Source organism: Ochotona princeps, chromosome X, assembly GCF_030435755.1.
Source record: "Ochotona princeps isolate mOchPri1 chromosome X, mOchPri1.hap1, whole genome shotgun sequence".
In the NCBI taxonomy this organism is placed as follows: Eukaryota; Metazoa; Chordata; class Mammalia; order Lagomorpha; family Ochotonidae; genus Ochotona; species Ochotona princeps.
This window is the reverse complement of record NC_080865.1, coordinates 16,969,374-16,997,048: the sequence shown is the minus strand read 5'-3', so window position 1 is coordinate 16,997,048 and position 27,675 is coordinate 16,969,374. Positions and strand designations below refer to the sequence as shown.

The following is a 27,675-nucleotide window of genomic DNA, read 5'->3' as shown; positions in this document are numbered from 1 at the left end:
AAAATCCGTTCTGTTCTGCAAGGGTGCTGGATGAAAAATACCATGAGATTAAAAGAAAAAAATTCAAAAGCTGGGATAAGCATCTGGCCTAGTGGTTAAGATGTAGGTCAAGATACCTCCATCTCCTATCAGGGTACACACAACACACACACACACACACACACACACACACCCCTTGGCTGGAGGGGAAAGGAAGAGAACTCTGGTAATTATTTACTGCATGATTGCTTTGGGCCAGCAGCAACAGTATGCCAATTTGCAGGGTTATAATCAAGTGCATTCCGAGGGGGTCAGATGGCAGGCTAGCCCTCTGTCCTACCTGAGCTGTAGTGCCAAGGCTGGAGGCATAATCTTCGTTCCTATCCTGCCGATGAGGGTTGGGAACACTCCCACCAGTTCCACCACAGTGACGTGTCTAAGATCCAGGCCGCACTGGGATTGCTGGGTCGAGGGGTTGGCGGGGGACACAACAGCAGATGCATTAGCATGGCTAAAGGAGACTTTCATGCCCAACTATTAACTCAGGGTCAGCAATGGTCTGCTATTACCCACTCCAAATTGTCCTGAAAACAGTTATGATATTAGGGTTAAACCAGCAGCCATAAAACTGAATGCCTTCCTAGAAGAACACAAAGAACACTCAGAAATGTCTTGGCAATGGGACTTTGGAAATCTGAGCAAAATGGCAGACTATGAGTTTCCACACTGGGTGTGACCTTGCATGAGTCAAATTTCCTAAAACTGTCCAAGACCACCCAAGATAATTCTACCTTCACTTTGCAATGAAAGAGTATTTCCAGAGACTCTCCTTCTTCGTCCTTGTTTCACCAAATCCCTCTACCCTATGACCCCCCCCCCAAACCCAAACCAGGTAAAAACAAAAATTCCAATCCTCTGAGCTGACCCTTGGCAAAGGTCTCGGGAGTGTGGCCCAGTCAACCATATGCCAGGAGCTCTCTTCAGGAGTAGTGATGGCCATATGGGAATAAGAAATTTCCCTAGTTAATTTGGAAAATAGATTTAAAAATTACTGAATTATTGAAACATCAAGTGATTTTTACAATTCCATGGAAACATTCCTATATAGGGTGACAGAATTGGTTAGAAAAGTTAGTGGGTTTTTTTTTCTATTATTCCAACTGAAATGTCTGCATCAATCCAACATTTCTTTGAAGGCTCTGACTAAAGTACATGCATAAGGATGCTCATGGGAGGAGGTGACATATACACCTATCAATACTAACTATCTGATCTCTTTCATTGATTAACAAATATTCCTGAAGGAATACGATAGATGAGGGCAAGAGGTGGCGGGGGGAGCAACATTTACTGAATGCATGTGCGGACACATGTGCGAGCAAATTTAACTTACAGAAACTAGCAATGCACCGAGTTGGCCCCATGAGCCATAGCTTACCAAATTTTAAAAATAGTTGTTGAGCTTGCTTATTCACTTTCCCACGTAATAATAAACCAGGAAATGTCTAATCATGAAATATGGCTTGCAATGCCAATTTCTATCAAAACAGATAGATATAAGCTTGTGTTTTCTGATGAGCAAACCCCTATCTGGAGGAAAAGAACATAAGAGGAGGGGATAAAGTAGCAGGCATTTGGTAAAAATATAATGAATTTAGTCACCATCCAGGGAGCTAAATTTTTAATATGGCTCTTTGGAATGCAAGGGCTGACATTCAAGTAGATTGGGAAGTTTGAAGAAAGACATTATTCATCGCAGTAATGCTGTCATAAGAACTAAATTGTAGCCAGTGATTAAACTAAGACTGTTTAAAACATTTAGCCCTATTCTATTTAATGAATGGATCAAACAATTAAAAATATTTGTTGTGCAGAATTGTGTCCAGGACACAGCGCACTTCTGTCTCTCTACCATTCAGATAGGCCGCTCTTACTGCAATACAGCTTCAGGAAAAAGGCAAGTAACTTCTACCTTGATCCTTAATGTTCCTAGTCCCCCGCCCCCTACCCCCATCAGAATGGTTGCCTCACTTAGTAGCTACAAAATGTACACAGCCGAGAAAAGCACACTGCCTTGAAAAATGCCTGTAAAGATTTCAAGAGCTTAGGAATCACCTGGGTTCTTGCTAAAATTATTAAAATGCAGATTCTGACATAGTTACTCTGCAAGGGATCTGAGAATGTGCATTTCTCTTATTTGAAAGGCAGAGAGAGAGAGAACGAACGAACTTCCATCTTTTGGTTTGATCCCTGAATAGCCACAATAGCCAGGTCTGGGACACGTAGAAGCCAAGAGCTTTTTCAGTTCTGGGCCAGGAGCCAGGAGTGGCTTCCAGGCCTTCCATGTAGGTGGCAGGGACCCAAAAATGTGAACTATCTTCCACTGCCTTCCTAGGCACGTTAGCAGGGAGCTGGACTGAAAATGCAGCAACTGAGACTTGAGCTAATATACTGGTGTTACAAACTGCAAATAAACCAGCTGTGTCACAGTGTCATTTTTATGTGTATGCATGTGTGTGTGTGTTTTAAGATTTTTAAAATTTACTTGAAAGGCAATTGCAGAGAGGGAGAGAGGCAGAAAAGAGAGATCCCCCATCCACTGGTTCACTCACTCCCCAGATGAACACAACAACCAAGGCTGGGCCAGGCCAAAGCCAGGAGCAGCATCTGGGTCTCCCACTTGGGTACAAAGGCCTAAGCATTTGGGTCATCCTCTGATGCGTTGCAAGGCACATTAGCAAGGAGCTGGATCATAACTTGAGCAGCAGGGACACAAACTGATCCCATAAGGGATGTTTGTGTTGCAGGTGGCTGGTGGTGCAGCCTCCCACCCCGGGGAGGGGGTTCTGACAAGTTGCCAAGTGCAGCTAATGTGGCTGGATCATGGGCCACACTTTGAAAATCACTGTTCTTAAAGGTGGCTGTGAATCTCTGAGGAGCTCTATGAGGCAGGGAAATTCCTTGGAGAAGGATTTTGAGCCAGGAGGCTCCTGGATAACCCCCATCCCTTGGGCCAGCCTTTTGGGCAGACGATTGATTGATTGCCTGGAGCCCAGGCATATCCTAGACAGGTTCGGCAAAGATAATTGTTCTTTGGCTGGGTCTGGACAGCATGTCAATTAAGTGTATTAGTGAAAGCAGACAGACCTTGTTAGTTGGAAAACGATTGGGTTTGCTCTGAGGAGTCAATGTTAATCAGGTTAGGTCCAGGCACCAGAAATGAATGGTGGTAGCTCTAAAGTGCTTGTTTCTGAAACTCACAATAAATGGATTAAGCAATGAATCTGTCCTTCGCTTTTAGTGAAACGTCCAGGCCCTTCCTGTAGCAGGACTCCCTCCCACCTTGACCCTGCTTCAGGGTCAATCATTACCTGTAGCATTCCCAGCTGCAGCCGGTAGAGGAGGTTCCGGGCTGTGGGTGTAGATACAATGAGAAGTCTTCTCTTCTCATAAAACTGATCCAGAAGCGCAGCTGCTGTTCTAACGCCCACATTGACGTTCATGGCTGGAAATAAAAATGGCCACATGGGTCAAACACCCTGTACTTATTTGGCCCAATGCAGCCTGTGAGGGCATACACCACAAAATACCTAAGAAGTAGGCCTTCAGATATTACTGCAGTGTGAGTAGTTTATTTGGGAGGTGATCCCATGAAACACCTGTAGGGAGTGAGGAGGAATATTGCTTTTCTCTTGTTGCCTAAAAAGTCATCACAACTTAGTGGCTTAGCATAATACACAAATTTGTTCTCTTTGGCCCTGGAGGTCAGAAATCCTAACGTGATTCATCGGGATAAAACCAAGCTATTGACAGGACTGTATTCCCTGAAGATGCTCTAGAGAAGAATCTATTCCCTTGCCTTTTTCAACAGATAGGGGTCACTTTGATTCCTCGGTCCCTAATCCCTTTCTCCATCTTCAGAGCCAGCAGTGTAGAAATCTCCAAATCTCTCTTCTCTCCATCCTCTCCCATCCTCTTTTTCTCACCCTGCTATAATAACACAATTATTTTGGACCCATTGGATAGTCCAAGACATATCCCACATCCAAATCCTTAACCTAGTCATATCAACAAAGTCCTCTCTGCTATTTAAGGCAACATAGTTACAGGTTCTAGGGATTAAGATGCAGACATCTGTCTACCTCAGGAAGTGAAAAAGGCAAGGAAAGAAATCAAAAGAGTGGATTGTGAAAAAAAAAAAAGTTACTGCTTGGGTCTGGCACAATGGTAAAGAAACCTGAGCCTCCGTCTGCCATGCTAGTACTTCATATGAGTGCCCGTTTGTATTCAGGCTGCTGCTGTTCCCTTCCAGCTCCATGCTTATGGTTTGGAAAAGCAATGGAGGACAGCTCAAGTCCTTGGGTCCCTGCACCCACATGGGAGACCCAAAAGAAGCTCCTGGCTCTTGGCTTCAGAATGGTTCAGCTCCGGCTGAACATATAGACCAGCCCTGGTCAATAAACCAAACAGAAGCCAGTATGTAATTTTAACTTCTCTAGTAATTGCATTAAAAATACAAAGAATTATGCAAAAGTAACTTTGATTCAGTGTAGCATATATAATTTCAAGATGTAATCAGTATAAAAATTGAAATATTCTATATTTTTGTACTATGAGTCTGACATTGGTGTGTATTTTCTTTGTACTTTTAGACCATCTCAATTCAGACTCGCCTCATTTCATGTGTTCAATAGCCACACAGCCAGTAGCTTCAGCAGTGAACCACGCAGGCCCAGAATCTTACTAGGCCCCACGTTCAGGCTTCCCAGGGGATATGAAATCCTTAGATGGGAAGTCTGCAGCATGTTCTTTCTGCCTTAGTGTCTGACATTGAAGAAACTCCTGCACTTAACTGATGTGGTGTCTGGCTCTTTTCCATCTAACTCTGGATATCTGGGATTAAAGAGAAAGGATAAAGAGGGACCAGAAAAAATGAGGGAAAGGAGAGAAGAGTATAAATTACATGTCCCAAATTTTCAAATGAGTTTATGTTGCACACTGTTTTCCTTTCCCAAGCTGCCTTCTGTTCAGCAGTAAGAACAGCTAGCAGGTACAGAGTGCTTACACTGTAGCAGGGCTTCTGCCATTCAATGAATTGCCTCCTTCAATCCTCACAATAACTCAGGAGGCAGGCAAGGACTTACTTTCTTCACTTGAGGCAGCAGGAAAAATTACAAATGCCCGAAACCTGCATGATTTAGTGTTGACTACATACAATAGTGTCCTGGCTTAGTAAATAAAACCCGTACATCTGTAGAAGGGAGGGACAGAAAAACTGAAGCAGACTTTGCTGAGTCATAATGTCGTCTAGGTCTGCCATTGGATTCCCATTTCCATCTTCTACCATAGAGGCCACGAAATGAAAATGAGAGGACAGACAGAGGCAAAGGAGAAGGGTTGCAGCCGGGATCCAGGGTTCCAGGGACTGAGTGGGTAAATGCAGTAGATTTACTTACTCAGATGATGTGGGATGGCAATGAACTTTCAAGCAATGCACATGGAAAAAAAACACCTTCTTTCCTTATGCCAGAACCCAGAACCAGAGGGTGTTTGGGTTCTTCTACTGGCTTAAGAAACTGTTGCATACATACCTGCACAGCTGGGCTCTGTGCCAGACCACGCCAGGTTGGACTGACACACACGGGCAGGGCTCCCCTGGAGCTCATAACCACCGATGCAGGAGAACTCACAGGTGGCCCCATAATTATCACCATCACTAGAGCACTTCATGTAGCCATTTTCTGGGGCATTGAGCTTGCCACAGCGTCTGACTGTAAGAACACAAGCCCAGAGGGGTCTCAGTGCTGAGCTCTTTTGTACAGAGTAACCAGAGAAAGTACAGACTCAGAGGCAACAGCCTTGCCATGAATGAAGGGAGAGGGACGATTATATGGCCAGTAGGGGAGCCTTAGTCACTGTCCATCCCAATGAGAACGCTGAGATCAGCTGGTGTTATAGATGAGGAGACCAAACCCAGAAAGGGGCAAAATGAAAGAAGGCATAATAACTACTGCTCAAATCAGGAGGAATACAGTAACACTTAAAAACATGTTTTAGGGGGCAGACCAAAGGTTCTGGAACATCAAGAACATGATCTATGCAGCCCAAATTAGGGGCCTCCCAACTGCCCTGATTATAATTGGGTATGTGGCTTTAGCTGGTCATCCCAGCTCAAGGATGGAAATGTCACCAGATAGTATTCTAACAGGCCAACCTGCTGTGGGCTCTGATGAGACTACTCTGATAAGTCCCGTGGAACTTCTTTCATAGTCAGTCTGCACTGAGCCTCCCCAGACATGTCCGGGGCAATTCTGCCATTAAGATGAGACAGTTGGCTTGGAGGCTAACAATGAGCTGGTCTCTACAGAAATGGGTGCCCAGACAATTCTTGCTCGTGGGCCTGCATCCCTTTGCTATACTAAAGAGAGGGGAAAGGCCAAGAAGCAGCTCTCTTACCTCTTACTTTAACTCGAAATTTGCAAGTGCCCTTGTTCTCAGCTCTGTCATAGACAGTATACTGGATCCTGTGGTCTCCTTCTGGAAAATGTGAGCCTGGGGGCAGGCCTTTCAGAATAACACTGAGAAAAGGCAAAGCAAAACAAACACCAGAGATGATCCTTTGCAACCTGACAGGCAGTTGCTGAGCCCCGACCCTGCATAGCAGGTGGGGATTCTGAGAGGCAGCCTGTTGATCAGAGTGAGAATTTCACAAAGAAAAGAAATTGCCGAGCTTTTCTGTTTTAGAAGAGCATTTTCAGATCAGAAAATGGGAGGTTCTGATGACCGGGAAGTTCACATTTTTTTTCTTGCTAGAGGGTAGAAAAGAGTGTAGGGGAGGCCGAGAGGTCAAGGCCAGTCTTCCTCCAATTCCACTCTTGGTCAAGGGGCTGTGGGGCTTGGGGGAATCTGAGTTTCCCTACTATTAAGACTACGTACAGTCCAAAGAGTCATGGAAATTTGAGCCTATTGGAGATTCTAGAACTTTCTCTGCTTTTTTCTCTCTGGGCCAGTGGAGACTTTTTCAGAATAAAAAAACAAGCAAATCTTCTGTTATTTCTTCATTATCCTAACAATAAAATAATAATAATTGTTCTTTCCATTTCCATAAACTTTACATGTTTCCAGCACGGTTCTACGAATCACCCTCATAACAACCCTATTAGGTAGGTAGCATTACCTCCATTTCACAGGTGAAAAAACTGAGTCACCCAGGATCACACAGCTAGAGTGACTCTAGCATCTTTCTTTTGGGCTGTATAATAACACCAAAAGATGGAGCATGACCAAATGCCAGACTTAGTTTTTCAATATATTGCTAATTCCTCTTCCTTCTGTCCTTCTCGGGAATGATGAGGACATCTGCTGATACTGGCCATTTGGAAGCATCCCCATCATCACCAAGGAGAGTCTCGCATATGAGTTAACAGCAGCAGTTGTTAACAAGGCATGAAGTGGGAGGCTTCGGGAAAGTGGGAGAAAACTCATCATGCACAGATATGTCAAGTTTGGCTTTAGATACTTGGGAAGTCCAGTATACATGCTTTAAACACAAGTGGTTTCTTAACTGTCTGAGGCTCTATTCATCTGTGACATACAAATAACAGTCAGGAGGAGCCAATCAAGAAACTAATAGGGAGCACTTGTCTCACAGCATGACACTAAAACTTGACACTAATACCTTCTGCAATCAACTATGCAACTTGGATAAGATGTAGAGAAGAGGTGCCATGGAAGCCAAGATCTCAACTGACGGCTGACAAGCAGGCAAGGTAACCTTCTCTCAGCTCCTCAACCTGCTGCAGCGAGCTCCCCAGGGCATTGCAGACCAGGTTTTTGCAGGCTCCAGGTGGAGAACTCTGCAAGCTCTTAACAGAGCAGCAGGGTACTACTAAGATGCCCTTTTCAAATGTCACATTTCTAACCATAATGCGCAGGTTACCCACAAAAATGCCAAAGTGACTATCTGCACAAGGCTTTTAGACAAATAGAATCATCTAGTGATTTGATATTTTGAGTGTATTATGCAGGTTTTTAACAATCAAAGCTGTAAAAATTCAAGAACCTATTGTGTGCTAGGGGCTGGGCCAGAAATTGTACTAAATCCTGAAGCACCAAAGGAAAACCCAATCCTGGATTATGTCAACTATGATTTACTTTTCAATCCTACTCACTCTAAGTTCTTCCTCAGGGATTTGTGTCATATGTGTGTGACAGTGAATATTTTTTTTCTTAGTAGCCAACCTTATCTTTGAGAAATTACAAGGGGGAACACCAATAGTAATATGATTTAAACTAGATGGTGCACTTGGGCAAGATTGTCAGATGGAGGAACAAAATGTCCTGCCAGGGATGACAGAATTTCTTCTTCAGTTGGAGATGTTCTGTTATTGTGAATAGTTGTGTAAAAGTGTTCTGGCTTGCACAGTTTGGGTTACTAACCTGGGTTAGTAGGTTAGTAGTCTTCCCATGTTGTATGGCTCCCCAGGGCATAAGCCAAAGGTATCCTCTTGTTCACAGATGGAAACTCAGTAGGGAGGTGTAATGGGGGCATGCACTTTAAGGCACTGATGTGAACATCCTCACATAACATAGTAGTCTCAGAAAACAAAAAGACCAGCCCAGTAGCTGCAGCACTGCAGGTCAACATGCTAGATTTAGAAGAAAATATACAGGTGAAATTCCAAAGGGAAGCACACATTTATAAAAGCTTTTTTAGTATACACCCACTGCAAATGTCCTGGAGAATAGGGCAGAGATGAGGAGAAAGACAAAAGTCACCTTGTATCTTTTTATATAAGCGTCTGTACATGTTTGATCTGGTCATAATTGTTAAGCCAAATGAGAAATTGGAAATCCTAAAATAAACAGATGCAATCATAAAAAAGAGTGAGGAAGTTTGGCACTGAACCATACTCCCAGAGCATAAGGTTGGTGGGTAGCTCCTAGCCCCAGCTGGGAGACACGCTAAGGCTTCCCAGAGAATGTGATGGCTTCATAATGCCTGGGGACATTAAGTAGGAGCCCCCACCTCAGCAGGCAACAGGGGTACTGCATGCCTGAATTCACCAGTTAGCTTTCTCCTCTCTGTTCTCCCTCTGGTATTGCTCCCACCACCCCTTATTCCAGCTTCTTTCCTACTGAGTGCAGGCTGTATGGGTGGCACAGTTCTGGGCACTAGTGATACACTTGTGGACATATAGTAAGAGAGACAGGCAATAAAGTACATAGTGTGTTAGACAGGGGACCATGTGGAAGCATAACTGGACGAGTGTGGACACACACCCCCAAGCTGGGTAGCAAACACTTACATGAGGACACAGCACTACTCTAGCTGCCAAGCTGCACTTACTCAGTAAGAATGCCATCTGCTGTGTCTCTTCCTTCAGGGGTCTCCCAGGATACCCGGACTGTCAGCTTATTGGGTTCAGCAATGCGTTCCTTCACACTTGGGCATTTGATTCTAGGAGGTTCCATGTCTGAAAATATAACCAAAACATTCTCCATTACCAAGAAGTTTGGGGCTCAACATCCAACATTTGACATACTCAAACCTCTAGGTAACCCCCAATGTTGAAGAGTTGGTGTGCCCTGTTTCTCACCGCCCCACACACCCCACCCCTTTCTCTGCTGTAGAGTTCTAAAGATTGCTGGAGTACTCATGTGTAGAACTAAAGCTGCAGTCCCCTCAGGCTTATTAGGTGTTCCATGGGGTAATATGTACAGCTCCTTCTTCCATGTACTCCCAAACTCTTCATACTGAAATAATACCCTGGCACCTACCAGCTGAAGCTAGAAGGCATTCAGCTTCTGTAAGACCCTCCTCCTGGAAAGACAGCATCTAAAAATATCAAAGAACGATAAGCTACAGTGACCCAACTCAAGGCAGTGAATCTTCCATGGGTGCTTTATTGTTGGAGACTTCATTCCAACTGTGATGGGTCAGGGATGCACAAAGACAAGAGAATCATTTTCTCTGACTTTTCAAAGAGTTTACAGTCACCACACACGGAATATAACAGGAAATGGCATTTCCCCATGCAAGATAAAAACGAATGCTGTAGAGGTGTAATGGAGCCACTTTATATATATATTTTTTTTGCCACTTTCATTTTATAGTGTTCAAACTGAGGCTCAAAGAGCTTAAGTGCTTTACTTAAAACCACACAAATAGTGGCAGTGTGAATCATAAATCAGCTTACCACTGGAACAAACTCTGCCAATCTCTTCCTAGCATATTGCTCAGAATCTCAAACCAGACAATAATCTGTCTGGGTCCACTGTCTCATACACCTGTCATTGAACTTGTGATTTTATGTTCTGGAACAACACTTTTACTTTGATTCTAGCTCTTCAAAGCCCTCCACACTTTCCCCAAGCTGCTTCTCTATCTGGTAGAAATTCTGCCTCCTTACTGTCAAGATGGATTGATAAATGAGTAGAAATAGATGATTTGTGAATTCTACACTGGCTTGCATTTCATCTTATCCTAGCTGAAGTGAAATAAAAAGGGTAAATTTAAACCTTCACAGATTCAATTTTATGATTCTGATCAGGTATAGAATTTATTTAAAGAGGGATAAAATAGTGGCATTCAGTTTTGCATTGTTTTACATATCAACAGAGAATTATTTAAATGTTATTAAAATTGAAATGAAAATGCAGTGTCCTAGTATTACCTTTAAATGTTTATTTTTTAAAATGCAAAGTGATAGAGAGGGACACATGCACACAAAGAGAGGGAGAGAGAGAAATGAGAGAGACAGAGATCTTCCAACTGGTGGTATACCCCACAGATGCCTGCAACTACTGGAATTAGGCCTGGGTGAAGCCAGGATCCTGGAACTACAGACTGTGATGTTCACACTACATGTGAACATCATTATGTCAAGTAACGGATCATCACCTGCTGCTTTGAGATGCATGGGCACATTGGCAGGAAGTTGGATTAGGAGCAGAGGCAAGACTTTACTGGAGTACCCCCATATGGGATAGAAGCATCCCAATTAGTGGCTTAACCCATTGTGCTTGTGCTCACAGTGCCCATCCATAAATGGCCTTTCAGCATAGTGTCACAAACATCTTTTTTCCAAAAAGATGATTTATTCGAAAGGGAGAGTTCCAGAGAAAGAGAGGGAGAAAGGGAGGAGTGATCTTTCATCCGCTGTTTCACTTTCCAAATGGATAGCTGGGAGCTAGGCTAGACCAAAGCCAGGATCCCAGAACTCGATAATATCCGGGTCCCCCACATGGGTGCAGAGGCTCAAGCTTTTGGGCCATTATTTGCTACTTTCTCAGTTGGCATTAGCAGGGAGCAGAATCCAGAGTGGGACAGCAGGGACCCGAATTGGCCTTCATAAGGCATGACAGCACTGCAGTCAGTGACCAAACCTACTGTACCATAACATCAGCTCCAAATCACAAACATCAAGAGAATAAATGCACCAAATAAAATTCTTATTCTCCTGTCCAAGTGAATGCAAGGTGAGGATTTAGCCACTAGGCTACCACATTGGGGTCAGAAATTATCAATAATTTGTTTTAAAAACACGGTCTTCAAATATTCAACTTTTTGTTCTACATCATGCTTCAATGGAGTGTTAACTTACAGACTTCATACATTAATCCTAAATTGAACAGCTGTCACATTTTATTGAATGCAAATCACTGTCAATTGGGAGATGCTTCACAATTCCAGTGATATTAAAGTGAAAATATTTGCTTCTTAGAAATGACAAAATAAATTGTATAAACATGATGAAATTGAAGATATTTTAAACAAATTTGATATATCTATTTTTAGATGCTAATTTTTTAAAAGCTCAAATTTTTTTTACTATGATCAGAATAAAACATACTTTTGTGATTCAGATGGACATTTCAGTTTTGGGTGAATCAAAAATGTAAGTTGTCTACCCGTCAAAAATAGCTGGTAATCACAATTTACAAAGACTGTATACTGAAAAATTTGAAAGCAGTGTAGGGGCAGAGAGGAAATAATCTAAATGGAAAATGACATTGTGTTACCAGGTCCTGTTAAAGTAAAAACACTCTCAGCCTGGGTCAGGTAAATCAAACATTTGGATAACAGGTCAGAGTTTTCATTTTGCTGTATCAACTAGACATCCTGACTGCACACAAATTCAAAAGTGGCTTTTATCTGGGTAGGGAGTCTTAGGCTTTTCTAAAGCCTGCTTGAGTCTGGATGAGTCCAAAGGATGAGTCCAAACTGGCCCAGTTCTTTAGAAACAGTGATCTTCTAAAGCAGAAAAGGGAAAGAAATCACTGCAAATAACAGCTCCTACGTACTGAGCCCTTGTGTGTGGCCACCCCTTGCTGAGTATTGTCGCTGCACTATTTCACTGACTCCACAACCACCTGTTAGACTTAGTAATGTTGTTAGCATTCCCATGTATAAACTACGAGGAATTTCTACTTTTTGGGGGGTGGCAGTAAGGGAGGGGGGATTTATTTAAGAGACCATCACGTTTTAAAAGCGAAATGCATTTGTATGGCTCCCTGCTGCATACACACATTTCCCTCCAACCTTTTTGCACACATATGCTTTATTGATTGCTTGTCAAGCTTCCCCAGAAATCCTTGAAGAGCACCAGCAGGACTTGATTCTGATGCATCCTTGAGCAGCTGCCCCCTCTCTTTCAATTGATGAGATCAGCTGGCCTGCCCTTTGGGAGATACCCAGGAGGCATAAGCCCATTATTCCCCAGCCATGGCTACCCTATCTTTTTATAAGTTATGATAAATTCCCATCAATGAACTGAACAAAGTTACTATAGAAACATAATTATGATTTCCTCTTGAGTCAGGATGCCTGCATAGCCAGCTATTGTGTGGAAACCCTGAAAAACTCCATAAACATCTTGGCCTCTGCTCTCTGTCCCATTCACAGGGTGGGGGTGGAAGGAGATAAGACAAACCATCTCCCTTCTTTGTGCTCTATTTTCCTCTCTAAATACAAAAAAAAAAGACAGAAACATACATTTCACTTTATCAACTACTATTTATCTGAGAAACCAAACGATTGAGCTTGTGAATCCTCAATGTAGCTAACTAAAAGGTAGTGGAAATAAGTTCAAAAGAACAATGTTTTGGACAACAGGTCAGAAGAAAATGTTAAGGGAAGTGACTCAATGCCAGTTCCAGACATAAAAAGTCTAGAACATTCTGCTTTTATCAGTTTGGAAACCAGTTGCTTTCTAAAGAAGTCCATTTTGACTGGTAAGTCAAAGGAGTGAGAATGAGAAATTAGATAGAGATTCAGTCAGACACCAGTCAGTACATTTTCCCCAACTATGGTGCTAGACATGTGAGGGCAGCCTGGCTCTTTCAGCACCACTCACCTCAGCCATTACCACAGAGAGCAAAGAAGAACCATCTTAGGAGTCTTGCCCAAATCTCCAACCCAGAGAATATTTGAGCAATAATATAGTTATCTGAAACCACTAAATTTGGGCTAGTCTGTGTGTAGCAATAGATCATTGATACAAATAAAAATAATTTGAAGTTGGTGGTGAGGAAGGAAGGATTTATATCATAGGGACTTAAACAAGGAACACAGAGCAAACATGGCCACAGAAAACTCCTGCACTTGCTCCCTTTCCCCAGTTAGGATGCAATCCCCATGGATGCTCTGGGAAATGGTTTCATTTCTTTGGCACCATATAAGATCTTGGAGAACTTTCCAGAATGAACAAAAGAAGCAAGAAGGGAAGGGATGAAATCCACCACTAACAGTTACTACGTTCACCAGAAATACCCAACTAAATTCATGGGTAATACATTTATCCATTATGTTGGGGATTCAGAGGCTGCTGAAAATTTATTCAGTTTTCATCAACAAAATGACAGGTACAAAGTTGATCTCTGTTTCAATCCACCAAGTTGTGTTTAAGCTAAAACTAGCTGCCTGATTGCTTGCAAAAGAATGTGTATTTGTCAATCCAGGAGAAATTTAGATGATTGAAGATCTGCAACATTGCAGTGACTTTTTTATTCGCAGCCCCAGTGATGTTTGTATCAACTGAATAATGCAGTATTGTCCAGCAAACTTTCCTATGGGTCATTGGATCAACCCAGTTGTCAGACAGTTTGGAAGCAAGAAAAGTATGTGAAAGATTTGCACATCTTAAGACTTGGGGAATTTTTTCACTCCAGAGTTTCATTTTGTGTTACTAAGTCTCCATCTACCCTACTCTGTAGGATATGTGAGAGAAATTTCAAACACCCAAGTTGGTTAGTACACTGTCCTTTGTTAAAGCAATTAAATGGGTACTCTTGGCATGTCAAAAGACACTGGCTGGGTTTTCATCGCCCATGGTGTTAAAAATAGCCTCATATTTTTCTTCTTTTGGCCTAGGGAAAAATGTTGCTTTGAAAAAGAGATTGCGTGTCTACCCAAAATCTGCTCTGTAAATGAGGACTTGTTGTAATTCCAACTGCTCATTGTTCTATGCAAGTGCCAATATACCCAAAAACAACAAACTGGGAGGAAAGAAAAAACTATCTTCCTAAAAACAATGGCAGTTACATTCTAAGGTTTGTCTTTTAAATATATCATGAGCATTATAGCTCTCCTAATACTCAATCCTCATGTAATTTACAATATTTTTCTGTAATAACTGTGAACTTGATTCAACTGCCAGAGTATGTTCTGCAGAAGAGAACTGACTTTAACTCATGATCCTTTCAAATTATCCAGACCACAGAACTGACCACCTCAGAGTGAAAAGTAAGCCTGGTGTTCTCTTTTCCCTCTTGGTCTAGAAGAGAACCGGGATGACTTTCTCAGCACTCAGCACAACTCCAGCCAAGATACTCTGGTCAAGGTTGTGTGGCAATCTGGGAACTACTTGGCCACCACGTGTCAGCTCCTAAAATAGGCTGACACTATGAGCTGTGTTCAAGGTCCCCCTAACCCAGCCAACACACAAAGACATCGATTAAACTACTTGAATACACCGAAAGCCAAAAGAATTAAATGATACCCCTGGAATAAAATTCACTAAGGACAAACTCCAGTTTCTCTGCCATCAAAAATAAACAAAAGATTAAGCTCCAAGCTCTCCTGTAGCTCACTGCACCCCTTTTTGCCACTCTCCCCTAATTACATGTAGGATTTCCCTCCCCCCAAATATGCCTGAAACTTGTTCTGACAAACTCTAAGAGAAATCCCTTGAAATAGGGGCTCATTTCATAGTTCCTTCTCTCTCTGACCAGGAATGTGTAAGGCCCATGTGGTGCAGCTTTAGGCATGCTTGCTGTTTTCTGAAAGCCATCGGCAATTTCTTTCCATTGTTGCACACAATTTGGAAATCTAAGCAGCATGATCCCTAGAGAGCTCTGCCAAGCTTGCTTAGCAGAAACAAATGTGAGTTTCTCCTCTCCTCCCACCAGCATCTCTGCCCCTTCCAATATGGGGGAGGAGAGATTCTATGTTGGTTTAGTTTTTGCTTTTACAGAGCTGACCTGTGCATACCAAGTCACAGGGAGCATCTCTGAGGTTCCAATTTGACCATCGAGTGTTAGGCCACATCCAGAAAGATGGACAAGAATGTTTGGGTGCTCTCCCAGCACAAGAGTCATTCCACACTGCTTAACCAGGACCACTCTGTCATGTTTTCTTCAAGGAGGACTACCTGAGTTAAGACAAGTCTAAAACTTCACAAAAGTTGCTGTTGGTTCGTGGTTGCTCTGTAATTTCTCCTCTATTGCCAGGACTGAAAGTCTCAAAATTAATAAAGATCCCTTTACCATCTGGGTGCCAGAAAGGTTTGCTGGTGGGAGGCACTCTTTAGAGATAAGGAGGCAGGAGTTTTCAAGCTTTTGGTAGCAACTTCAATGAGGATTTCAAGGCCTCCTGACTTCTCATCATTAATGTGGCAGCTACAGAAATGTCAGTGGCAGGGTGGGATCACGGACACTGGGACTATTTTTGTTGTTGTCCCTCCAGCTCTTCCTAAAGGTTTGCTATCAGCTTCCAGTATTAAATTCTCGACCACCACCCTGTTTGAAATAGTCAGCATGGTTCCTTTCTAGTTTCCCGATAACTGATATGAATACCTATCTAAAACTGGAAGAGAGAGCCCAGAGTAAACCTGCATTTCATGTGATGCAGGATTAATTATGTTATTCAAATACAATGTATGGTGACTCAGATATATCTAAGAGTCTTTGGTCACATCTTCAGTCTTGTCCCTTGGCCATTGCTCATTTGCCAGTCACATGCAGAGTGACAATGGCTGATGGGAAAACAGTAGCCAATGGTGCCCTCATGAAGTCACTCCTAAGCCTGAGCCCAGAGGTTTTGCCTCCCATCTACCCGTGAGAGTAGCCCCAGATTGTAGTCTTTGTCATTGAAGTATCTACCCCAGACACTGAACAGTCAAGGGGTCCTGGAGGAGAAGCACATTAGCAGACTGAGCTCCATGCTCAATGTCAATATAGGCAAATGCAAGTAGGGCAGGAGCCAGATCCCTATGATCTACTGCCTTAGCACCTTACAATAAGAACAATTCCTGGATTCGGAGAGTTCAAGTTTGAGAACCTAGAGATGTAGCTCCAGTTTGGCTCTATGGAACTGCAAGCAGGAAATTAACTTCTAATGCATCATCTGCAAAATGGTGAGTATACTAGAATGCTCTGTAAGGGCAAGTCCTGGCAGCTGAAACAATTTTTAAGTAAATGGTCCCCCAAAACAGTGATTCTTGAACCGCTTGGAGGAGATTCAAAATATCTATCTATCTCTATATCCCAATGCCTGAAGATTCAGATTGCAGTGGCAACAAATGTGGAAAACCACTGCCCTTAAGAAATGCCTCTCAATATTCAAATAGCAATATCAAGCCCCTGGGGGATCTTATTTAACTGTGGATTTTGATTTCTGAAGTTTGGGGTGAATCCCAAGATCTTACATCTTTAATATGTTGCCTCTTGGTTGCTGATGTTGTTGGGTCCAGGATATTATTTTGAGTATAAAGGTGCTAAAAGTTCCTCTCAAATTAGAATACCCTGGTGAACTAGTGAAAACACAGATTTCTAAGCCTCAGCCTGAGTTTTCATTCATTTTTGTCTTGGCTGCAGGAGTGGTGTTGACAATTGGCTGCTGAACCAGTGGTTCTCAATGGGGTGTCCATTTTTCCTCCCCCAACTCACCAATATCACTGATCACATCTGAAAATATTTTTGGTTGTCACAAGGGGTGCGAGGGTAATGGAAGGGAAGGTGAGCAAGCCAGCAAGTGCAGACATCTGTGGAATAAAAGCCGAGAATTCTGCTGAACATCCTACAGGGAGCGATTATCTGGCCCTGGGTTAAGCCACAGCAGAGACTGCCATGCACACAAACCAGGGATAGGGGCAGGCCAGTGGGGGTAGCTGGGGGTCAGTCTGACTATGCCATGGCACCTGCTGGTATGCATAAGGACCAGATCTGTGGCAGGCTGGCTGGGCTGGGTCACAGCACCCATCAGTGTTTGGGAGATATGTGGTTGGGGAGTAGAACTTACCAGGCAGCTGCATTCACTGCTATGTGCATTGGCAGGCACAGGTGACAGACTGAAACTGACCCTGCACTGGCTGGTGCTAACAAGAGTCAAGTCTGACATCATCCCACATGAGGATCCTTGGGGGACTCCCCAGCTAGACTGCTGGACTAATATCCTGGCCACAGGAAAAAAAATCACAGGATATGTGGCCCACCCTTGGAGTGCATGTATCAGTACTGGGCCTCTTCAGTTGCTGAGGCCTATGCAGTAGAAAGCATGTCCAGATGCACAAGGGAGACATGACAGTCCACTCATGTAGGCCAGCAAGGAATGCCAACTGCCCCGTCAGAGGATGGAAAGCAGAACAGCTTGGACAATTCTCCTGGCCAAGCTTTGCAGCATATTTCTGGGTCTGTGGAAGTACTAAGGTGGACTTTGTCAGCCAACAGACCTTGGAAAGATTTTCTCAACCCTGTAGCAACAAAACTTCTCACAACTATCGAAACCACTCAAATGGTACCCTCAGAACATTCCTCCCCACATTGGAGGGCTCTAAGGTGTCATCAAATGACTGTCCCCATCCCTGGGTAGAGATGTATTTTGCTAGCAAGGAGCAGCCTTTCCCCCTCCCTCCCCTGCAAACATAGGAGAAAAAAAATGAAAACTGAAACATTTGTTCTTCCCACGTTCCTCCATGCCTGATCCTCCCCATCCTAAGTGGAGGTCCACATGGGCATGCATCCTTCTCAACTATATAAACAATATTAAAAAGAAAATTAAAAATTGAAAGAATTACCTGGCCCTGAATGTGTATCGTGCCAGAGCTTAGAAACCTTGCTATAGAACATGATGTAAAAGAAGTTCAGACCCCTGCCCAGAGATGCTGAATATACAGCTTTACCCAGAATTCCAGATGAGTCCTGCACAGAGGAATGTGTGAGAAGCCTGAGATCACTGGCTCGGGACTTGGGTACCTTGGAATCCCTCAAAAGGCAAAGTACCAGGTCCCACCCCACCCCAAGAGTTTCTGATTCAGCAGGTAGGTGGGAAGGAGGTGATGATGCCTTCCAAACAGTTCCCAAGAGATACTGCAGCTCTGCTCTCAGAACCATACTGTGTGAACCAATCACTGCCTGACAGACCCAGAGTAAGATAAAATCCCCTGCCTCCTACACGCTTAGCTAATTAAATGTTTGCTGAGTTTTAGAGTCAAGGACAAAGGAACTAGGTCTGTCAGCTGAAAGACACATGGATGCTTCCTGCAGGACTGACCCTGCAAATGTCAATAACTCCATTTAGTGATACAAAACAGAGCCCTGAAATAAAGTGGTAGCTGGGAGCTGTCAGAGCTGCCTCCATTGCAAGACAAGAAAGAGTTCAAAGTCAAGGGGAAGCCATTAGCAGTCAGAGATGTCAGCCTTAAAATAGAGACTGAGGTGGGGTCTCCAGCTGAGCCAGAGAGAGACTGAGCAATGAACAGAGCTCCTGAGAACAAGCTGGGTGCTTCTGCTTTCCCTGTGCAATCTCGGCTGCCTTTAAAACCCACCACAGCAATACCACCGTCTCTTCCAAAGTCAGTGGTGTCAAAGGGCTGGGGCATTTTCTTACCCACACAGGAGGCTGGTTGGCCACTCCAGGCCTTGCTGTCCAGACATGTGACTGTCCTCTCCCCTTTCAGTGTGTATCCTGGTGAGCAGTAATATTCACAGCGGGAATTAAAGTAGGCTCCGTCTACACATTTGAACCCTCCATTGGCTGGCATGGCAAGGGTAGGACATCGCTTTTCTGAAAAAGAAAAAAAAAATCAAATTTCTTGTTGTTGCTAAAACCTATGGAAACTCAGGGTCCAGAAACTATGAAAACAAAGTAAAAAGTTAACTTCACTATAACATGTGAATGGCACTGGTATTATGGCACAGTAGGTTAGAGCTCTGCCTGATAAAAAGCATCCCATAAAGGCAAGATTCAGGTTCCAACTGCTCCACTTCTGATTCAGCTCCCTGCTCACGTGCCTGGAAAAACAGTGGAAGATGACCCAAGTGCTTGGGTCCTGTACCCATGTGGGAGACCCAGATGGGATTCCAGGCTCCTGGCTTTGATCACGTCCAGCCCTGGACATTGTGGTCATATGTCTCTCTTTTTCTCTTTCCCCTGCTCCTCACTCTGTAAATAAATTAATGGTTTTTTAAAAGGTGAAAACACAGAAACAATGGGGTATTATATGTCACACAGAAGAGATGGAAAGCTTAGACTGGCATCCCAGCGAGGCCACGGTCTTTGGGTGTGTTCTCCAGAAACAGATCTTGAGAAGGATATGTGCGCAAGTGGCTTAAGCAACCATGACAGGGGAAATGAATGAGGCAAGGAGCAGTGCAGGGGAGAGAAAGAAGCTATGCAAGGTGGGAGCAATGAATTAATTCCAGGCCAAGCCAGCCACAGTGGGGTTTCACACTCAGGGTAGCCTGGGCAGCACTGACAGATCACAGCCTATCTTATCCCCAGAAAAGGAAGCTGGGCCTTCATAATCCTTTACCAGTCAGCTACAGGACTTTTGCAGACTGCCTACAGGAGATGCTTTCCCCTGTAAGAAAAAAGAGAACAATTCTCCAAAGGGGTAGACTTCCTTCTACTATAGAAAGTGGAAAGTACAAGTTCAAAAGTAAAACACCGAGAAGCTAGCGACTAGATACACAGAACTGGTAAGAGGGCACCATGGAGACTGGGATGGAACACAAGGTCACCACTGCGGTCATTCTGTTGCCTAGTCTGGACCACATGACTGTAGTCCCAAGCCTCACCTTCCCCGACAATGAAGCTGAAGTAATGGCCGTCACATGTCTTTGCAGCAAAACTGAGTTGTGCAAAGCACCTGGCAAATGAATTGGTGCTTCATAAGTGCTGGCTGTTTTGGAAAAACAAAGGCCTCTATGATGTGTTTTGACAGCGCCTGATCACTTGCAGTTTTCTAGAGGAGATCTGACTTACTGCGAGGCTAAAAGCAAGTCCCTGAAATGTGCGCTCTCTCTCTCTCTTTTTTTTAAGTGCCATTTACTTGTTTGAGAGGCAGAGATCACAAGAGAAACAGAACATATACTTTTATTCACTAGTTCATATTATAACTGCCATGAGCTGGGAACGCGAGCCGGGAATTCAATCCGGGTCTCCTACATGGGTGGCATGGACTTAATTACTTCACTGTGGCATCACTGTGGCCTCCCAGGATCTGAATTAACCAGAAGCAGGAATCAGGAGCTGGAGGTGGGAACTGAACCAAGGGCCTGCAATGTGCAACACATGCATCTTTTTAAAAACAGATTTATTTTTATTAGAAAAGCAGATTTACAGAGAGATGGAGAGACAGAGAAAAATATATTCCATTTGCTGGTTCACTCCCCAAATGGCCACAATGGCCAGAGCTGAGCCAATCCGAAGCCAGGAATCAGGAACTTCTTCCAGGTCTCCCATGTGGGTACAGGGTCCCAAGGCTTTGGACCATCCTTGACTGCTTTCCCAGGTGATAAGCAAGGAGCTGGATGGAAAATGAAGCAGCAGCGACCTAAATCAACACCCATATGGGATCCTGGCATGTGCAAGGCAAGGATTTAGCCACTGAGCCATCATGCCAGGCCCATTTTTAGTTATTTATTTTTATTTGAAGGGCAGATTTTACACAGAGAGAAGGCCTTTCCATCTGCTGGTTCACTCCCCAAGTGGCCACAATGGCCAGAGCTGAGCCCATCTGAAGCCAGGAGCCAGGAGCTCCTTCCTCGTCTCCCACATAGGTGCAAGGTCCCAAGGCTTTGGGCCATCCATCAGGCATACTTCCTTTTATGGAAAAAAGGTTCCTTCCTTCAGTGACTGTCTTGTTTCTCCCTGGACCCCATTACTTGGTAGAGCACTTGTTTTATTTGTTTGTGCTGCTTATTCTGTTTCATTTTGTAGGCGGGGTTGCTTCTTTCATCTGCTATGAACCCTTCAGTAAAACCTGTCTTAACCTCGTTTAAGGTTCACACTCTGCCCTGTCCTCTCTGATGCTGCTCTGTGAAATGCAGTCATCACACAGAAGCTGTGCAGGGCTTTGGTTTCTAAGCCCCCAGAACATCTTCAGGACGCAGCACGTCCTGAACAGACATTGCCTAGCTGCCAAACAAATCTCATTTTTGCCCCCTTCTAGCTGATCACACCTTCTTTCTGAAAGGAGCCCTCACACTCCCACCACACTTTGGAAACCCCACTGGCTTCTGCACACAAGAGATGTTCTTTGCATCAACATTTAGATCTCTGAACAACGGAAATTTGGTCCTGATCGTCTCCGAGAACCCAACATAAGGCTGTGCTACTCACGTTTGCAGATGACTTTGTCGGACCACCGCTTGTTTGACTGGCAGACCAGCTGGGAAGAGCCATGCAGCTCATAGCCCTTCTGGCAGCGAATGTCACATCTGGAGCCCAAGGCTGTTTTGTAGTATCCTCCTTGGGGGGCCCTGCAGTATACATCTCCATACTTCACCTTGACAGGGGAGCACCAAGGGGTGTCTACAGACAGCAGATACAATGGAGGGAAGAAAGAAGAGGTGATACCTTCAGAAAATACCTTGCATTCATATTCTTACTCCCTCAGTCCCAGAGACTGGCTGCATTCCAGAGATTTGGAATGCCACATCATGCCCATTTTGTAAAAAGTCTGAGTTGGGAAATTATGGAGTAGGTGTCAGACACAGAATAAGAATCTGAGTTCTTCTGCAAATGGCTGTGTGATGTTGAGTAAGTTACTCAAGTTCTTGAGTCTGACACCTATACTTATGCCATAAGTCCACCATACGAGTTAGCACTAAATAAAAACACATAGCAAGCACCTTGCAAAGTGCCTAATACAGCAACTGTTCAACAAATATGGAGTTTCATTGCTACTCTTTTTGTTGTTGCTGCTGCTGCTTTTAGTATTTCCTTAGATATATTACTCTCTGGAAGACAACGGGTAGTATTGTGAACCCTAACCCTAACTATTCTTACATAGTGTGAGTGTCAACTGCTTAACTCGGATTTCTTCTCAAATGTGCTCATATTTTCTGTAAAACGCAGTAATCTGAATGAAGCTTCACTTTCCAGGTTTCTTGTAAGAAGGTATCAATCCTGGTTAAAGTCATAGAACAATTGCTCTCCATAGGGAATTAGCCCCTCCATTTTCAGATGCTCCCCACCATTCACTATTTGGAAAGTGGCAGACTCCCCAGATGGCATAGGTGCAAGGTGTTGTTGGCTTCGCAGTTGCTCAGAACACATCTATGACGGCACGAATAAATCAGAGCCTTTCCCCTGCTGTGTCTTTGGAAAGCACTCTGAAATCCATATAATAGGATATGGTTAGCCCCCTGATGGGGAAGCTCCCATAGCAACCACTGACCAATTTGCAACAAGGGATGGAGACCACTGACGACTCCTGCAATCCTGAACAGCAGCCACTTCCACCGCAGCACCTGCGCCGTCAGTGAGTGGGCCAAGTCCGCCATCATGTGGTCATGAAGGAGGATACACTCTTACTTTTTTCTGAGGCTGTTCTCAGTCATGAAAACTGTCATGTTCACATCTTGTGAACAAACTGCCTTCACTTTTTTCAATTGTGTGATTTCATATTCCTTTTTGCTAGTTTTTCCTTTATTCCTTTCATTTCCCTTTCATTTTCTAATACTTTCTTTATAAAACACTTGAAGGTAACAGTGAATGGGTCTTAAAAGCAGAACTCAATTGCAATGTCTTAGATATTTGAATACAAATAATAGCCTGATAGCATCATGTAGAGATGATTAAGTCCAGCTATATGCATAGAAATTCACAGCAGGCCCATAGCCCTTCCTAGAAAAAAGTTTCCTTCCTCCTAGGTTTACATACATACCTTCTAAATACTCAAACTAGCATGTATTTATTTGAAAGGCAAATCAACAGAGAGATCTTCCATCTGCTGGTTCATTTGCCAAATGGCCACAACAGATTATGCCCAGTCAGGCTGAAGCCAACAGCCAGAAATCGTATCCTAACACAAGGATATCAGCTGCCCATGTACTTGGGTCGTTTCTGTTGCTTGCGCAGGGAGCTGGGTCTGAAGCAGAAAGATCAAGACTCAAACACTGGTGCTCTCTTATGAGCTGCTAGCACTGCAAGCAGTGCTTCAACCTTAGTTACACTTTGAAATGAGATAAATCTGGATCCCGGAGTAAGCTAGGAAAGAACATGCATATCTCCACCATTTTCTTCTTAGTGTAAAATTCTTTGAGCCAGTCTTAAGTGCTTTATTTGGTTCTTTGGTGATGGCTCCAGATGGATTATGCGGCTAGGAAAAATCAAGATTACACTTAAGTGTTTGCTTAATACTGCCAAGCTGTACCTATTTCTCTATAATCAATAGGCTTTAAATCCTGGAAAGAGCCACAGATACCCAATACTAAGATGAAACTGGGAATTGGAACCTCCTGGTTTCTGGGTCTCGGAGAGGAATATTCCTCTCCCTTCCTCTCTGTTTTTGCCTTTGTAACAGAGGAGATCAATTTACCTCTTCATTTTTATCACCTCTCACCTCTTTCTTTCCAACTGCCCCACTGCTTTCTTTCCTAATTTTCCTGTCTCCTTTGCCCCCATTCTAGACTGTAATGCTCCTGCACTTTTCAATCTCTGGCCTTCCTCTGCTCTTGCCAGTTGGATCCACTTTACTGCCTATCTCCCCAACACCTCACTATCTGGACTGTGGTACCCCTGACTGAGGACTGAGCACATTCCAGAGAGGAAATGAACATCCTCTCCTTGAAGGTAGCAAAGGGATAATGAGGTGTGAGTGAATATGGCAGCCATGACATGCTTGCTGAAAACATAGTGAGGCATGGACTATGGTATATGGAAATTTGGGCAGAGATTCAAGACTGCTGGATAGACATCCTAACTATCTCTTCCTAGTAACCCTAAATAATTGTTTAAATATGGGGAGAAATTCAGGAGTGTTAGAAGATTATCAAAATCCGTTGTAGCCTTCAAGTTGTAGGATACAAACTTTGTCTCACTCCTCTCTGGTCCACTATTCATTCCCCACCTGTGCCCTCCTCCTCACTTCCCCTTCCTCTTCCTCTTCCCTCCAGCTGAAGGCAAATGCTTTTGTCATTCTGGGTTTTGATGACAGTTGCACCAGCTTCCAAAACAGAAGAATGTCCAATTTTGCACTTATTTATCTCTCACATAAAATCACACTCTGGCTTCAGGATTTTGCCATACATATATAGGAGGGAAATTTTAGAGTGAACTAGTTTGAAGCAGCATTCTCATAATTCTTAGCATAGATTATGGCTCTTATCTCCAGAAATATAAATACCTAAGACAAAAACAGGTGTGCTAGAGAATGACCTGCAAGTACTGCTACATGCAATTAGCAGACTTAGCTTCAGATTCTAAATCTCTAATTCTCCTAGCAGCACTGGCTACAGACCCAAAAGCAACACTGTTTGTCAGCATGTGGGGGGCGGGCTGGGGTCTTGTCTTCATTTAGTTTCAAAATAAATTCTTTTGGATTTCCTCCCAAGACGAATCTTTAGAAGATATTTTGACAGTTAAACAGTTCTGCAGTAATAGTAATCAAAATGTCAGGGGATAATTTGAATTTAAAGGGCACACTTGTTAAAGTGAATTAACAAAATGCTTCCCATAAAGGTTTAGAAACAGGAAGTATTTATGCTGCTTCAGTTAAGACAGCATTTACTAAGAGGGAATCTAAAGTTCTTTTCCTTCCCCTTGAGCCAATGTGGAAGGCATTGCTACAAACTGAAGTTCCTGGGATAGGAAGATTCAGGCAACAGACCAATGAGATGCCCCTTAGCAAAATTCCAGATATGAGCCAAAAACCTGTCAGACTCAGGGTAATATTTTCCAGTTATATGACTCTGAGCAAGTCACCTTCCATCCATAATCCCTGCTTCTTTCATCCATAAACAGGGGACAATCCCAAGTTATCTCTATATGTCTTCTCCCTTCCTTCACTGTGAAAATATCATGGTATGCCAAGGAAAAGAATACTAAATGATACCTGCTATGTACTGGGAACATAATAAATGGTAGAAAAGTTTCCATTTTAAAATTAATTTCATTTAACTCAAGAATACTCTGTAGACCCTGCCAGACACTATACAGGTTCCTATGAATCTAGAGATGAATCCATTGTGAATAACAGTTGGCCCCTAAGTTTTAAAACTAAGAAATTGTAAACACTTTTTAATCGCATAAACTTCAGATATACAACATGCTTTGATACACATATACACTGTGGAATAACCATAGATAAGCAACTTAACTGATAGTGAAAATAATCTAAGAGATTACTTGGACATGCATGGAAAAAAACACATATTTTAACCATCTTGTCTTCTTCCCACCTTGCAATATTGTGAGTTGAGGATGAATGCTGAAAACAGTGACCTGAGGACACTAGGCACTCCTACTGTAGATATAAAAGGTCACCTCTGCACATGCAAGCTACAAAAAGATTTTCCAACAAGAGACTCAGGAAAGAAATAGGGACTTTTACAAATCAGAACATCTCGTCCTCAATGTGTGATTGACAAGTTTGTGCTTTGCTTGATTAGTTCCTGGAGTTAAGAAGATAGGATCTATAGATAGCAATTGAGTGCTTTCATTCACATGTGGTCCCTGCTGGGGAACACATCCAGATGTAGGCACCAGGCATCAGTCATACCATTAGGAAGATGATTCAATTATGTAAAAAATTACTGGAGAACACGATACAGCCAAAAGCTACCCAGTACTACACAGATTTTCCTACTACACAGACCTATCACAACAGAGCAGAGCAGTGTTTTCCTGCAAGAATATGGACAAATTTCCTGGACAAAATGCCACCACCAAACTTTTTATTAGCTAATTTGCTTCAAGCTGTTTAAACACAGTAAGAACAAGACATCTTAAACACAGTAAGAACAAAAGCATCTAAATTTACCTTCGTCTTTTCCAGGACTCCCTAAGCTTCAGAGAACTGTTGGGCTAGCAGAAATATGTCTGGACACTTACCTGAGCCTGCACAGAAGTTTCTTGATTGGGATTTTTACACCTACTGGTGGAGGTGGAAGGCGAGATTGTGGGAAGCGATCAAAGATGGACTTACTTATCATCACATTAAGTTTCAATTGAACAACACACGTCACTGTTCATTTAGGAGTCATTGTGGGCTCAGATAGAGTACGATGAAATAAGCTTATGAAAATCAAGTTTTCTCATCCTCCGTTCATCTCAGCACATTAGCAGCTCTGGTCCAGATGTGGCCTTAGACTGTTCACTCTGGACAACTGTGGCTGTAATGTATGAATCAGGCAGAACTCATAGCTTGATTTTCACTTCATCTGCTACAGCTTGCCTTTGCATAAGTAAGGGCAGCAAAGAAACTTATGAGAATAAAATGACCATTGGGGTGCTGAAGGATAGCACTTCAGAGATTTCCAAATGCTTTCTCTTTTATTTGATTTTCTTTTTGTTTCTTTTTTGTTTTGAATGGGAGCATATGTATATTTATTTTAAAATGTTTTCTTTGATGGACAGCTAGAAATCAAATGCGTTGTGTGGTCACTTTATTATAGTCTGCTCCATAGAGTGAAAAAGACAGTTCTCCCGGCATTAGCAAGTCCCTGTTAGCACGTAAGCAAAGCATTCACCTTTGTATCTAGTGTGGGGATATCCGGCTTCATCATCTTCTAACGGCGAGTCTCCCGATCCTACAATAAAAACAAAACAGAAACTGCAGCAAGAAAAGCCACATTATAGGGATGCGTACTTCAAAGCATTGGTTTGGCATAGTACATGCAAGAGGCGCAATGAGAATGCAGAACCAAGAGCAAAAGCTTCTATGCCCATTCTTGAAAGGATGGGGGACCTCTCAGAGTGAACCTGGCTGGGCTGAGGTTGCCAGAGTCAATCAAAATGAGCCTCAGACTGCTTTGGAATGACCATAAGCCACGTGAAATTTGGGAATAGGGAAAAGAGAGTCAACTTCACTCTGAGATCAAGATGCCAAAATCTATAAACAGTAAACACAGTAAAATGTATATGACTCAGACACAGAAAGTGTTTATGGCACCTGAAAACTGGCTCATCTTGCAAAATGGATTTGCGTGGAGGAAATGTCTTAGGGTTAATCAATAAAGTAATGCAAA

General features: G+C 43.2%; 1 protein-coding gene across 1 annotated transcript in view; it reads right to left on the bottom strand.

The window, feature by feature from the left end:
* The window catches only part of SRPX (sushi repeat containing protein X-linked), an 85,757-nt gene that overhangs the window by 3,857 nt on the left and 54,225 nt on the right, over nt 1–27,675 (bottom strand). The window contains exons 2-9 of the mRNA XM_058658756.1: nt 27,178–27,237; nt 21,824–22,015; nt 19,088–19,264; nt 9,329–9,455; nt 6,436–6,557; nt 5,571–5,750; nt 3,351–3,484; nt 320–441 (exon numbers count right to left, since the gene is read on the bottom strand). Of these exons, the coding sequence (XP_058514739.1) occupies nt 320–441; nt 3,351–3,484; nt 5,571–5,750; nt 6,436–6,557; nt 9,329–9,455; nt 19,088–19,264; nt 21,824–22,015; nt 27,178–27,237 (1,114 nt within the window). The remainder of the gene's footprint in view (nt 1–319; nt 442–3,350; nt 3,485–5,570; nt 5,751–6,435; nt 6,558–9,328; nt 9,456–19,087; nt 19,265–21,823; nt 22,016–27,177; nt 27,238–27,675) is intronic.